A 14,609-nucleotide genomic window follows, 5' to 3' on the forward strand; every position below is an offset into this window, starting at 1 on the left:
AGAGACTTTTCTTCTCTAAAATCCATAAACAGAGAACTAAAGTCAACATTTGTTTAAAAGAGCAGGATTGTGGGATCCTAAGTGGCTACTTTCTCTACAGATGATTATTATTTCCCCATCATTCTCCTTTCCTAATGTACTCATTGTTTGTGCTGTGCTTTATCATGGAGTTGAGGGGGGATGACTTTATTCAAAACAAAAACAGCCATCCCTTCTTTGTTTTGGGCATGTAGTCTCCACTAACTTTGAAATTGTTACTTTTCCATTTTGCCCTTTCAGATTTTAGAGTTTATGCCTGCCATCTTATGCCATTACAGATCCAATTCTCTGCTTATCAGGGTCTTGATGTCAAAAACCCCAGCACTCGATTCAGGAAGATCCTCATAAAGATTTGGAAGCTGAAAATACTTTTTATCAGCTTCTCCTGTAGCTGCATTGTTCCTGTAAGGCTTTCCAGGTCACCTTCCTTTTACTAGTAAAAGTTTAAAAAAAAGTCAGTGTTATTTACCCTTCCTTGGACTGGTCATTTCTTAGGTGAGATGTTGAAAATATTTGATTTAGTCAGTTCCAGCAGTAACCTCACTATTGAGTAACAAACTGAAATAGTTTGATTACACCTGGATTCGTGTCTTGCTCCCCACTACAGACAGCTCTTCCCAGCCTTTTCTTTTTGCACCTGCAAGATCTCCTCAAAAAGTCACACCATTCCTTTCTCACTCAAGTCTCCCCATGAAGCACCCTTCTTCTACTGCTGAATTGAGACACTGCTCAATAGAAATTTAGAAATTAAGCTGTTAAGTGTATGATTTTAACACAAGCTGCTATTCCTCCATATGGCAGTTCTCTGGATACTTACTACACTCGGTGTCAAATTTAGACCTTAAAGTTTCTCAAAGGAACAAATGGTTTGAACCTGTATTTTACTTGACATGCTCCTTTTCTTAACAAAATTGGTTTCTCCATCTCTTTTTGCTTGCAGTCTCTAGTACAAAGTTACATTCCTTTCTGCTTCATGCCCCCCAATTTACTTTGCATGGTTACAAAGCCTGTCACAGCTCAGCACCTGTTTTTCCTTCTAGACAGACAGCAGACTGAGATAACCAGCCAAAAAGAGACAATCAGGTAACAAGTCTGTCTAACCTGTTGTATTTTGGGTAAACAGACACTCCTTGGGGTAAAAAGCAGAAGTCACCCCTGCACATGTGTGCATCTGAGGGGAAATCAATGAAGCAGCTCCACTGAAGATTAAAAATATCTGTATTTTGGCATTTTATAGCCACTTGTCAAGCCTGAAATGTCCAAATGTTAATAGATTAATAGCCAAGCACACTTTAAGCCTAAATGAAGAGCATCTCCCCAAAATTTTTTACTGCTTTCCTGTTCTGAAGGGAGAAGATTTCTGCAGTGAAAGCTCTTTCCATCTCAAAAACAACTGGGAGTTAAATCTCAAATTCTGGAGCTTTCTTCTCACTCCCAGGCCTTGTTACAGCTCCTCACTGGAGATATTTACAGCCATCATACGTCTTTATGTAGAGACCATTCTGTTTGGTTCAAGCCTGCTACAGACACACAACACTTTATCTTGCAGATGTTGCAAAGATTCCTTGACAAAAACTAAATTGTGCCCCCAGCACTATGAAGGCATCACAGGATTCCCTGAAGTCCAGAGGACAAATTTGCTGAAGTCCTGAGTTAGAGACATTCCATCCACACCAGGCTGGGACAGTGAAACCGTACCCCAGCCACCCACTCAGTGTCAGCAGGGTCTGACAGGCACACCAGGGCATTCTGCACAGCAGGCAAAGCCTTCCCTGGCCTCCTCACAGTCCCAAGAGCTTTCCCAACCCCTGACACCACCCAAAACCAAGCCTATTTTCTTCCTTCCCTCCCAGTGGTCAGCTTGGTAGCTACATTTGAACAGTGGCCTATTTGAAGCCAAAAGTTTGTGGTCAGTTGGAAAGAAAAGATGTTTAGTGCCTCCTGGATGTATTGCTTGCCTCTAACACTGCTAGTATCGGTCCATTCTTCTCAGCATTTGTCTGTTTCCTCCTAAAGCAAAGCAAGATGTAAACTATTTCCAAAGTATCTATTCAGTGAGTTCCCAAGCTTGTTTCAGGCAGATTGAGAGTATTAAAAACCGTAATTCCTATAAGGCTGGCAAAACTCTTCCAATCATTTATCTTTTGATATATAATAGTATCTTCCCGTAACTTTTTCCTAAGTTGGCACAGGAAGCCTCTCCATCCCGGGGTTAATTAATGAGTCATCCTGGCAAAAGTGGAACTTTCCATTATGCTACAAGTGTTTGCAGCCCTTAACTGGTACCATTGGTGATTTGCTATCAGCAAAGAAGATAAGAGCTGCCCTGTACAATGAAGAGCCAAGGGGCAAATAGGGGCATTGTGGAGATGCACAACGTTATAATCAGTGAAGACCCAGACAGCAAACAATAGACAATTCTGAACAGATACTATCTAATTAATGTTTAAGGATTAAACTGGTTTTTGCTGGGAGAGGGCGATCAGGCTTAGCAATATAAACAACACAGAGTCCTAGCAAAAGGTCATTCCTTTCTGCATTTTGTTTTAAGTGCAGTGTAATGACTTCAGGGTTGCTGTAGTGCAAGGAATTCAATCATGTTACAGGAGGAAAAAAAGGCAACAGAAGAATCTAGTCCACAAGTAAATTAGACAGAAGATATCAGTACTCTATTTTTAACTCCAGAAAAAGGCTATGAAGGCATAATCATAACCAAAAGAAGAATTATGTTCTTCTTGGGAAAACAACTTTGTTTGAAGGGCAGAAATCTAAAGTTTACATAGTAGGTATCTAGATACAAATAAACAAGAAGCCTCAATTTGAGATTATTCTAACATATTAAGATTGGGCTGTCTCTTTCACCCACTGCTATCAATGTTAGCTTTCCTGACTCTACTGAGAAGCAAACCAAGTCCATAACCCCAGAGCTACCTTGTAAGCTCAGCAAGGTATCATCCTAGAAGGGAAAGCAAGGAAAATTGGCACCCTTCCCAACCATGCCGCACCCCAAACCCATTTCTTTGTTCCCTCCTAAGCAGCCTATTGGGTAGTTTTGTCTCAAGAGCTTCCTATTTAACACCCTATTGATTTACTCAAAATCAGCCCTAACCAATTAATTCCTTGGCTCATATTCCTGTGCCCACCATGTACCTTTTCCAAAAAAGGTAAACAGTCTTCTTCCAATCCCAGTGCAATTGAAACCTCAAAGAAGAGTATCTGTTTTCATGTTTCTTGTTGTCTTTTCTCCAAATTTGATTAACAACCAAAGCTCTTGGAGAAAATTGCCTTAGCTTGAGATTAATAATTTTGAGCCAAGAAAATGTGTCTTGCCAGTGGCTGTCTGCAACTGCTCTGCAAGTGCTGGCACATGCTGCAAAAACTCTTTCTCAAGTTAGCTGTAAAACAGAAACAGAGAATTTATTCACTAATACAGGCAACTTAAACATCCTACCAGGCTTTCACTCTTCTCCAAAAGCTGCCACTACCATGCTAGCACTGACAATTTACACTGGAAACGGCTCCTAAACTGTTGGAGTTGCCAACCCAGTGCATTAAAACAACTTAAAGTCATCACTGGTTTTCTTGAATAAACTAGGCCAGAAACTGTGGCTGTCAAAAACTGCTCCACAGGTCAGCCATTCCTGCCACAGACAAAGCAACTTGTGGAAAGAAAGAGGAGCAGAGTCAACAGCTGGGTTTTGTAACACCCTCTGTCATCTGAATTGAAATCATCTGTGTCTGAGTCAACACCCTATGTGACAAATGACTATTATCCAACTCTTCATGATCAGCAGAGGCAATTCCAGCATGGTACAGTCAAACCCACCATTTTCCAGGAAATGTTTTTAATTACCTACATCCATCCACAAACAACATTTTAAATTAAAACCAAATAAACCCATTGTATTATTGTACAAGTAAATCTTACTGAACTGGGAAGTAAAGCTTTTGGTTACAGTTAATATGGAACAAAGATTCTAGACATGAAACTCACCCATAGGTTTTTAAAAAATACATAGTTAAAAGAAAGTATCCAACACCAGTAACAAGATGAACACCCTCACTGAGACCAAAACACCTCACTGGAAGGCAAAAAAAGGCTCCTGGAAAACAGCTGTTGGAAAACTATCAAACAGTAAGGTAAGGTCAGTTTGGATCCACCTCCTACCTGGTTATTCTATTACAAATCAAGATGGGGCAAGAACTTTCAGTCTTTCATAATAAGCCACTTACTGCTTCTGTCATGTTAAATCCTGTCAGTTTTGATGCTACATGCTGCATGTCTTGTAGTTCTTACATATAAGTACAATTCCAATTTAAAGATATAGTTTCAAAACAAAATTAAGAAATCTAGAACGCCTCTGAACTTCCAGAAGTTTAGCACTTCCTGCAATGTTACTTGTACAAGGGTTTAACATTTGTCTAAGCTCTTCAGATAACAATTTACCAGAAGGAAGAATTATAGATTTTTTTTCTTAAAGATACTCCTTGAAATTCTAAACATTGTATGTCTTTTACTTACATTAGTTTTTATTACAATACACTTCATTGGTAAGTGAAGAGCAAGACAAGAGGCCCACCACTGCAACCTTTAGCCAGTGGGGAATCTAACAACCCAGAAAGGCACTGCCCACAATGCCCATAAGGCAGGATATAGGTAGAGGCAAAAAAGCTGTTTTATCAATAAACTGACATGGCTGTTGTGTAACAGTCTTCCAGTGGAGTTAATGTCTCCATGTCATAACTTATAACATGTTTTCCTCCCTCTGATTTTACCTTTCCACAGCACTGCCTGGGAAACCTTCTGGACGGGTGCATGTGGCTGCAGAAGATCAAACAAACTGGCTCCTCCAACATCCACAGTCTTGGAAGGAATGGGGACAAAGCTTACAGTCCTAGATTGCCTCCTTTTGACATTGAAACTTGTTTTATATGCAAGCTAAACCTTGAAACAAAGTTTTGGCACTCAATTTTCCAAAAGCCTGATTCTGAAAAAACTAACAGGGAAGAGTGTAACAAAATGAACAGTACAAGTAGCTCTTTCTGATCCTTGTCCCATGCATTAGATACAATTTCCCATGGATCCAGAAATCTGTGTGGGAGAACATGCACTGGAACAGCTTGCCCAGAGGGGATGTGGAGTCTCCCTCAAGGGAGACATTCCACAACTGCCTGCACAGAATCCTCACTAATGTGGTCTAGGGGGCCCTGCTTGAGCAGGATGTTGGACCCTTCCAACCTTATCCATTCTGTGATTCTGTAATTTACTGATACAGCACAAAGGAATTAACTAGCAGAGAAAAGAGAATAAAAGTTAGATTTCCTACTCTGTTTTAGCAGTGTAACATAGATTTAGTGTCACTTCCCGAATGAACATTTTCAAATTTCATAAATCTGCATAGAAGTGACAAGATTGGTTAATAGCTTTCTGAGGCTACTGTGCCTGTGGACTCCACAAGTTTGACTCAATTTCTAGAGGCAAGCATTCCTGTCCATTTCCCTCCCTCCCCTTTAAACTGGTTTATGTATCTGGTCTAAATTAGAGCAGCTTCTGGAATAAGTCAGAATTTATATGAACATTCATAGCACTACAGAGCACTCCATTACAACCTGAGATTTCAAAATAATTAACCTATGATTTGGTTTTTGCCCATCTTTAAAAACTTGTTCGAAATCCCACTGAAAGGCACTAAATGGACAGAACATTTTTTAGATACTTGAAAGAAAATACCTCCCTGTGGCTGTAACTTCTTCCATGAATCACTGTCACAATTAACATGATAAACTCATTACTATTTCCAACTTCTTGGTATGTAAAGAAACCAACAGCCTTTTATAAACTAATTTAAGTGTCTCCTTAATTGCATTTGAATTTGAATACATGTCATTTCCTACCTCATGCTCTGCAAGGAAGTCACTCCTGTATAATCTATCCAGAAAAATATATTAGTGCTCAGTCAGAAGCCACAGGAATGATTTTTCATGTAAGCAATTTATTTCTTGCTACGATACAGTCCATGCAATGTAATGGGCTTTTTTGGCTTAATCCATGAATATCACAGTGTGCTACAAAACATAATTTTGAGGATTAGCTATTAAAGATCCCTTCTGTCAAAAAACAAACATTTCAGGGCACTTGAGACAAAAAGTGCATCACATCACAATACCCTGTTCTGTCATAAGCAAGTGCTAGTGGCCAAAGTTTGCACAGACTATTGTTGGACACACAGTAGCTGCTGTTTGCCTTAACAATTGCCATATTATTGCAGCTGTACCAAGATGAGATCCTGCAAGAAACCAAATTCTACTTTACAACAGTCAACTATTTTTTGCCTCATTTTCTAGGTAAAAAGAGAAGAACATTGCACACACAGAAATTAGTACAAACATGGTTATAATACAAAAATAACATTATGCAATGAAAAACTTGGGGTTTTTTCCAATAAAATAATGTAATATTGTAAAGTCTAGCTTTACATGACTAAACAGTTGGTATCTCACATTCTGCATTTTTCCCCTTTTTGCTAGTAGACATATCTGCAATATTATCCACTGCAATGTCTCTGTTTGGGATATCACTAGGAAATCAATAGTCTTTAGTGTTATCTTTTTGTCAAATTTTCCTTTATTGTGTGTGTAGGAAATGTTCCCTATTTGACAGGATGATATATTTTTAATAGTAATTGTAGAAGGCATAATAAACTTCCTGGTTATGCTTACCACATAACCAGAATTGGGTCTGATGGCTGGCCAGCCAGACATAATTTAAAAAAAAATTAATTTTCACATTACAGAACAAGTTATTTGGTCCCAAGATTCCAGAGCTGATCAGGATCACAAGAGAACACAAAGTCCATTCTGGAAAAAAAAAGACTCCATGGGAAACAGTGAGAGAAAATCAGGATTTACAGAAAGAAAAGCAGCAATACATGTGGGCTTTCTGTTCAGACACTTTTTTGTGCCAGTATTGACTGAGAGTAATACTGAGATGCAAAGCTATCTTTATCCCTTAATAAATTTCTAATCCTAGCTACTATGTGAACTAATGCAAATTTGAAAGCCACAAACAAAAAGAGCAAATCAGCTCATGACTGCTACGCAAGAGGAAAAGGTCTAATTACCATCTGGAGGAAAGGCAGCCATGGTGCAGCGTTTGCAAGACATGCTTTCATGTGATTTAACTAAAGCTTCTAATAGCTATCAGATGGAGGGGGCTCCACAAGTTTGAAATAATTTGCTTTGTGTTCATGTACAGCTTTGATCAAATAAATCTCGTTTCAAATTAAATATAACCTCAAATTATTAAAATGGTTAGAAGGAATACAGCACTATACCTAAGAGTAGTATAGTAATAAAGGATATTATTATTTTTAAAAAGTGTTCTAGATGGACTTAGTCCTGCATGGTTCTGTGAAAGATTGTTACAGTCATCACAATATGGAGAGAACTTTTATTAGACTAAGTATTCTATGAAAAAAATGCAACTATTCACCAGTGCAGCTCAGTAGTTTAATATTAACTGAAAATTCCTATAAAAGGAACTTTTTGAGTTCAATACAAACCAAAAAGTGTGCAGCCCTCTTGAAAAGCTTTATCATGAGGATCTGAAGTTCTTAATTGCTTTAGTCAATTAATCAAAGAGAACCAGCTATATAAGTTTCAAGTTGTTGACGCATTCCATTAAATCTGAGGTTTGCTTCTCACTCCCCTACAAAGACATATGACTATTTCTGAATATCAGTCTTGGAGAGGGTTTTCTTGCACATCAACTGGAAGCAATAAGAAAAAAAAAATTTTTGCTATAGCTTCACTAAAATCAACATGTTCAAAGTGGAATGGTTTTGAAATGCCATGTTTCCAAGAAATATTCTTGCATTATTTCCTGAAATATCTGATCCTTATTCAAACTTTGATATTTATATTATTGCTTTTTCCTCTGCCATTTAATTTCAGATAAAGTCTATTCAATAAAACATCATAGTTTACTTGGAAACATTCAGGTAATTTGGCAATTTTTATATTTGCTCTGTCATCATTCCCAGAAGTGTTGCTGACATCAAGAGAAAAGCACTCCAGGAGTTCTGCTGGCAATGGTGTCTCCATAGGTGGGAAGAACACCCATTATATGTTGCCAGGAAAACTCACCTCACACAGTCAAATACTGTGATAAAGATAAGTATCTAAAATGGGGAAGGTGAATTGCCCTGTGAAGATACATTTCCCCACTGACTGCTGAAAAAGTATGGCCAATTCAGATTAAACACAGACTTTTCTGAAGCCAAAATTAGATCAATCCTATTCCTAAACATTTTAATATTCAATGTTTTTTTACTGCAAACATCAAGCTATATCCTTATATGTTGAAGCTTCCAAATGCCACGTTTCTATGGCAATTCTTAGATTAACTGGTCCTGCAGTAAGGCAGCAAAAAACCCCAAACCATATAATAAATAGTAGTATACCCAGGTTATTGATAGGAGCCTGAGTATTGATTCTGGCTAAGATATGGGCAAGCAAGAGTGTCCAGCCTCTGGTATTATAATTTTTTCCTGTTTGTATTATTTATGACTGAACTATTTGTGTTACTCATATCATAAACACTCACAAAATACTGAGTACAAGACTAAGTCTCTTTTTGTTCTGCATAACAGAAAGAGCAGTCTCTAAGACACAGCTCTATCAATGGTACATTTATTAGAAAGCCTTTAGGAGTGTGGTATATGCAGCATGTACAGGCCAACCAAGGGGTCAGGCCCAGCTAACAAGGCTTTTGGGAAGGCAGGTCCTGCTTGATCTCCTGAGTTCCTTTTATGACCAGATGATCCACCCAATGGATGAGGGAAAAGCTGTGGATGCTGTCCTATTGAAGACTTCAGCAAAGTTTTCAATCCTGTGTTCCACAGCATTCTCCTGGACAGGCTGGCAGCCCATGGCCTGGACAGGGGCTCTCTTTGCTGGCCACAAAACTGCCTGGAGGGCTGTGCCAAGGGATCACAGCTGGGAACAGCCCTGTTCAGCATCTGTATCCATCATCTGCACGGGGCATCGAGTGCACAAACACCACCAGGCTGGCAGGAGCCAAGGGAGGCTCTGCAGGGGCATGTGGGCAGCTTGGATCAATGGGCTGAGGCCAGTGGCGTGAGGCTCAAGGAGGGCAAGTGCCAGGTCCTGCATTTGGTCACAACAGCCCCATGCAGGGCTACAGGCTGGGACAGAGGGGCTGGAAAATGGCCCAGAGGAAAAGAACCCAGGGGCACTGGTCAACAGCAGCTGATCATGAGCCAGGAGTTGCCCAGGTGGCCAAGAAGGCCAGTGGCATGGTGGCCTTTATCAGAAACAGTGTGAGCACAGGTCCAGGACAGCAATCATCCCCCTGCACTGGGCATCACTACAGCCATCTAGAAGCTACATTGGTGCTTAGACTGAAATGAGCCCAATACAGCACAAAGTGCTAACTTTGGGAACAGATCAGAGCCGATGAAAAAATGCCACCACACAACTAGAAAATATCAATAAAAACACGGGGTACATCGATTGAAGAGAACAGAAAGGACAGTGCTGAGTGCCAAAGGTGACAGACAGATTAAGATGGATGAAACAAGAATTACACTCCAGATTTAACCACAAACAAGCCACCTGTGACCTTACAGCAGTTCAATGAGCTCAATCACCACAAAGAATTTTGGAGATCAGTGAAAGCGTGGGTGGACAGAAAGTCAAGACAATATAAAAATATACCATTAAATATTTTGAAAGAACTGAAAATAGAATGTAGGACTGCAGCAAAAGGGCAATAAATCTTGTGAAGAACACATTTCAAATTAAATTTCTGAAGTGTTTACTTTCAATTAAGAGAAGTTGGAGCAGTTTAAAAGAAACAGCTTAAAGAGGGAGCTAGGAACAGTGGCAAGTGTAAGTGATTGAGTCAATGAGAAAGGATGGTGATATTAAGCAGCAGGAAGTATAAAGGAGATTTCTAATTCACAAAGAGATGAAAAGGATTGTCATAAAGAGTTTACAGCTATTTTAAGCCAGTATATTTGATGCACAATCAAGATAGCTCTTTAACATCTTTACTTTAACATCTTCCCCTGACATTTAAAGGAAGCAATGAATTTCCAAAAAGCATCTTTAAATTCCTAAAGGAAAAATTTTAATAAAATTCACTTTTACCTTTTTATCCTTACCATCTGGAAACATTTACAGTTGCTAAGAACTCCTGCTATCAGGAACAAAAAAAAACCCCACACACAAAATCCAGGCTTCATACAGCCTCCTCCAAACCAGGAAGTCACAGCAAATTGGGAAGGATTTGCTACTAGTACTTAACCTTCACCTCATGGAGTTTATTTTCAGGATTGAGTGGCAAGCTGTAATTCCAGAGTGAAAGAATAAGGAAAAAAATGAGATGGAGTCATAGTTTTCCTTTTCATATATCCTGGTTTTATCTTGAATTATTTGTTGAAGAGTAAGAAAGAAGAAGTTAAAAGCAAAGCCTTATCACTAGATTAAGTGCTCCTTTCTCATACCAGACTTTCATCTTGTATTTTCAATGTTATATGAATGAAAAGCTCTGTGGAACAGGCAGACTGTTTATACAAGTCTAAAGCAGCACACATGCAGTACCTGCTAAGGTTCAGTCATTGGTAGGAAGGCACCAAGCTCTGCTCTGAGCCCCCTTTGTCACACAGGAACTGCCCCAGGCAGAGATGCTGTGTGTGAGCTCTGCACAGCCCAACGTTTGTAACAGAGCTGAGGCAGAACCAGGCCCTGCTATCCCAGCCCACAGCTGCCACCTCAACTGCTCTTGTTCACATATAACTTACCAATTTTTCTTTTATTTTTGCATTTCTTTCCAGTTATTACAAACTCTAACATTCACACAAACACCCTCATGCCCCCCTCCCACTACCTTGCCATTAACCCTGAGGCTAAAGAAAAGATAATCCTGCCTCAATACAAGGAATTCATGCTATGGCTTTGGATTCCTTTTTCCCCCCATCCTCTATCAACCAGTCAGTTTAAATAAACCTACAGAAATTAGTCCCAAAGCACCTTTTATCCAACAGAAAGCAAGTTAAAATCAAAATAATAAATTACAAATATTAACGAAAATTATTATTTAAGCCATCATTGTATTTTAATATCCAAATCAAAGCTATCATCCCACCTGCAGGGGCAAAAGAAAAATTATAGAGAAGAAAAATAAACCGAACTTTAAAAATTAAGATATGAGAAGTTAAATTGCTGCTGGTAACACTCTCTTTGTTATTGTACTTAATTCAAACTATCAGAATGAAACTTGCTTAGGAAATTAATAGGTGGAGCCAGCCAGCCAGATCACAGAAGATAAAACAGATCCTTGGGACTGCAGTTGGCTCTTGGTTTTGCCCACACACACATAAACAGCCTTGGTTTTATCACCCTCCTGAACAGTTTTACCTTTTGTGGCAGAGCCATCAGTACAAGGAACCCATAAAGCTGAATACCATTTTTGAAAAACAAACGCTGATTATTACAACAAATCAGTTTAGCACGAGTACTTGAAAGGCTCTCTATTCATAGGGTGGGACTACCCCTGAAACTGATTTTATACAGTTTACAGAAATTGACTCATGACAGAACTCTGTTGTTCGATTCATAAGCGCTTTGTGTCAGGGGCATCTTAATGCCTCATTATTATTACTGAATTTACACACGGACTATCCTCCTCATATAGCAAACTACTGTCACGCTAATAAAATGGTCTGGGGAATGATGCACACCACAGGCTTGATCTTCAGAAGCTCATCACGCAGCTTAAGCTAATGGCAAGTGCAGGCACTCAGGTTCATACGAGGATACGGCATTACACGATTTTCCCTGGGTGTTTGTCTCACTGTCAGATGTCTCTGAGGTCTCAGCATCGCTGGATGGACTTGCAGCCCGTCACAGCCCAAACTCAGTGCCCGGGTCTGCTAATTGCCCCTAATCCAGGCAACGGGAACGCCTCTTGCTTTCAAGTGAGGAAACGCCCCACATTGGGTGGCATGTACACAACACAACTATTAAAATGCAATTATACTTCAGGGTGAGGAAGGAATCACTTGTGGGAAGAGAAGGTTGTGAGATAAGGAAATTCAGGCCTGTCCCAGTGATTAAATAAAATACCGAAGATACCAAACGGGCAGCACAAGAACAACGCACCCTGCTATCACAGAAGATAAACCCGTAGCAGGTGTAGGGACAGCACCGGACCACAAACAAAGGAAAGTTTTCCAACGTCGTTTGTTGCTATCCACGCTTTCCTCAGAGCTCCACGTCCAAACCCCAGCCCCCCAGGAGGCACTACCTGCCCTCACAGCGTTCCTGACACACACAGCGAGCCCCTCAGGGCCTCCCGCTCCCGCGGCGGGCCTGGGGACTCAGGGCACCCAGCCAGCCCTGAGGGGAAGCTGTGCCCCGCCTAGGGAGCATCAGCCTCTACACAGGGCTGGGGACACCCTCCCTGCGCGGCAGGGAGAGGCGGGGGGTGTCCTCCGGAATCAGAGGAAAAAGGGTCTCTATACCACACACCCCTCCCGTAACGGCACACAGCGGACTAAAGGAAAGAGGACGGAGGGAGGGACGAGCACTCGATCCCAACACCGGCGCTGCCGCGCTGCTCTGAGCTACAAGGTGGGGGGGGTGAGGGCGCCCCCCTCCATCTTGAGCCCGACACCGACTTACCCGCCCGGAGCCTCCGCGCGTTCCTATTGGCTGGGGCGGCGGCGGCCGCGTCACGTGGGCAGGACAAGCCCCGCCTCTTCCCCCCGCCGGTGCCGGGCCCGAGCCGTTGGCGGGGGAGGGCCGCGCGCGTGCTGCCGGTGCGGCGCGTGCGCACGCGCCGGGGAAAAGGGGGAGCGGCGGGGGCGCGCGCTGCTACGCGTGCGCCGGCGGCGGAGCGGCGGGAGGGGCGCGAGGCGGTTCCGGGAGCGCGGGAAGAGGGGCGGGAGCGCTGGGCGCACGCGCCGGCGGCGGGCGGGAGCGAGGGCGGAGGGGGCGGAGGTGCCGCCGGTGCCGCCCCGCAGGAAGCGGAGCCGCCTGGGCCCCGCTCCGCGACAGGGCGAGGGAGCGAGCGAGTGGGAGAGAGGCCGGCAGCGAAGCGTCATTTTCCGCCGCGGTGCCACCCCGGGACGCCGCTCCGCGAGGATACCGGCCGGGAGCCTGGAGCGGGGCAGCCTCCGCCCCTCCCTGCATCCGCCCCGTCCTGCGAGGCGGGACGTGACCGCTCCCCGCTGCCCGGCGCGCAGCAGCTGCCCCCTCCCAGCGGAGCCGTGACCCCTTCTCCGGCTCCGCCGCCGCCCGTCCCGAGGAGCGAGCCCGGCACTTGTTGCTGCCGCGATGGTGACCGGCCCGGCCGAGTAGGGACCGCCGAGCCCGTCGGGTAGAGCAGCGCCGAGCCCGGCCCCGTTCGGGGCATCGCGGGGTGTTGTCTCCCCGCAGTGACGGCGCTTCCCGGGCGACGCCAAGACTTTGGTCTCCGCGTGGGAATCGCGCCCGGCATCACCGCCCGCGCCAGGTGGTCCCGGCGGGCGGAGGGGGCACCGCCGCCCGCCCCATCCCTCGGCTGCAGCCAAGATGTCCTTCTTCAACTTTCGTAAGATCTTTAAGCTGGGCGGCGAGAAGAAGAAGAAACAATACGAGCATGTCAAGAGGGATTTGAACCCGGAGGAGTTCTGGGAAATCATAGGAGAGCTGGGCGATGGTGCTTTCGGTAAAGTGTTCAAGGTAAGGGCGGGCGGCGCGGCTCGCTTGTGTTCTCATAGCTGAGAAGTGACTCGGAGCGTTGCCGGTGCCCGCAGCGCTGCCTCGGGATCCCTGTCTGCCGGCTCCCTCTCCTCGGGATCCCTGTCTGCCGGCTCCCTCTCCTCGGGATCCCTCTGGCAGCGCCGAGCTCCGGACAGCTCGGCTGGGGCGCTGAGCGCTGCGGGGGGACGCGGCCGGAGGCAGAGCGGGGCATCCCGGCGCCTCTTGGGCCACGGAGCCTCGTGAAACTAAAGATAGAAAAGACCTATTAGGTCATTGTCCCGCCTTTGCTCCACCCTGCCCGCTGCTGGATTGCTCACTTCTCTGTGTTTTGGGTTTTTTGGGGCTCGTGTACGGTATGACTGCTAACCTTACAAAGACTGCATTTTCTTAGATCCGAAGTTCATACTTTTTTTTTTTTTCCCCTGTACGGAAAGGAACCCCATGAGCAGTAAAACTGACTCTGTGTTTAGTGCACAGAGCCAGGCTGTCGTCACTTTAATGGGCATGCTCCCATCTTGTTCCATGTGGAGTTGAATTAAACAGCTGTGTTCTCCTGGCTTTCCCTGTGTGCCGGAATCCATGTGTTGGATCTCCTAACTTCTGTCAGTTGTTTGCTCTTTAAATCTTTAAGTGCACTGGTACAAGTAGGGTTTTTAAGGATGCTTATCTAGAATTTATCAAGCCAAGTAGACTACAATGACATAGATACAACCCTGCTAGTGTTTGACGAGACTTCAGCTTTCAGGCAAACCTTCAGCTACTTGCCCCTTTTACTACAAGGGTATTAATTAATGCTCCGT

At 43.6% G+C, this 14,609-nt stretch overlaps 2 protein-coding genes across 6 annotated transcripts in view; one reads left to right on the forward strand and one right to left on the reverse strand.

The window, feature by feature from the left end:
* STN1 (STN1 subunit of CST complex) overlaps positions 1–12,870 on the reverse strand; it is a 44,174-nt gene extending 31,304 nt beyond the window's left edge. For 2 of the 3 annotated variants that reach the window (XR_011682195.1, XM_071446354.1), the window contains exon 1: positions 12,748–12,870. The gene's annotated coding sequence lies outside the window, so the exon portion shown is untranslated. Of the gene's footprint in view, positions 1–3,189; positions 4,218–12,747 lie in introns of those variants that run through there. The other variant, XM_071446356.1, reaches the window with a different exon arrangement.
* Positions 12,871–12,971: 101 nt separating this feature from the next.
* SLK (STE20 like kinase) overlaps positions 12,972–14,609 on the forward strand; it is a 49,604-nt gene continuing 47,966 nt past the window's right edge. Inside the window, exon 1 of one of the 3 annotated variants that reach the window (XM_071446352.1) lies at positions 12,972–13,788. In XM_071446352.1, coding sequence (XP_071302453.1) covers positions 13,639–13,788 — 150 coding nt within the window. In that variant the 5' untranslated portion in view covers positions 12,972–13,638. The remainder of the gene's footprint in view (positions 13,789–14,609) is intronic. The other 2 variants (XM_071446351.1, XM_071446353.1) reach the window with 2 other exon arrangements.

The sequence above is a fragment of the Agelaius tricolor genome, unplaced genomic scaffold (assembly GCF_023055355.1).
Source record: "Agelaius tricolor isolate 1412-34295 unplaced genomic scaffold, bAgeTri1.0.p SCAF_22, whole genome shotgun sequence".
Lineage (NCBI taxonomy): Eukaryota > Metazoa > Chordata > Aves > Passeriformes > Icteridae > Agelaius > Agelaius tricolor.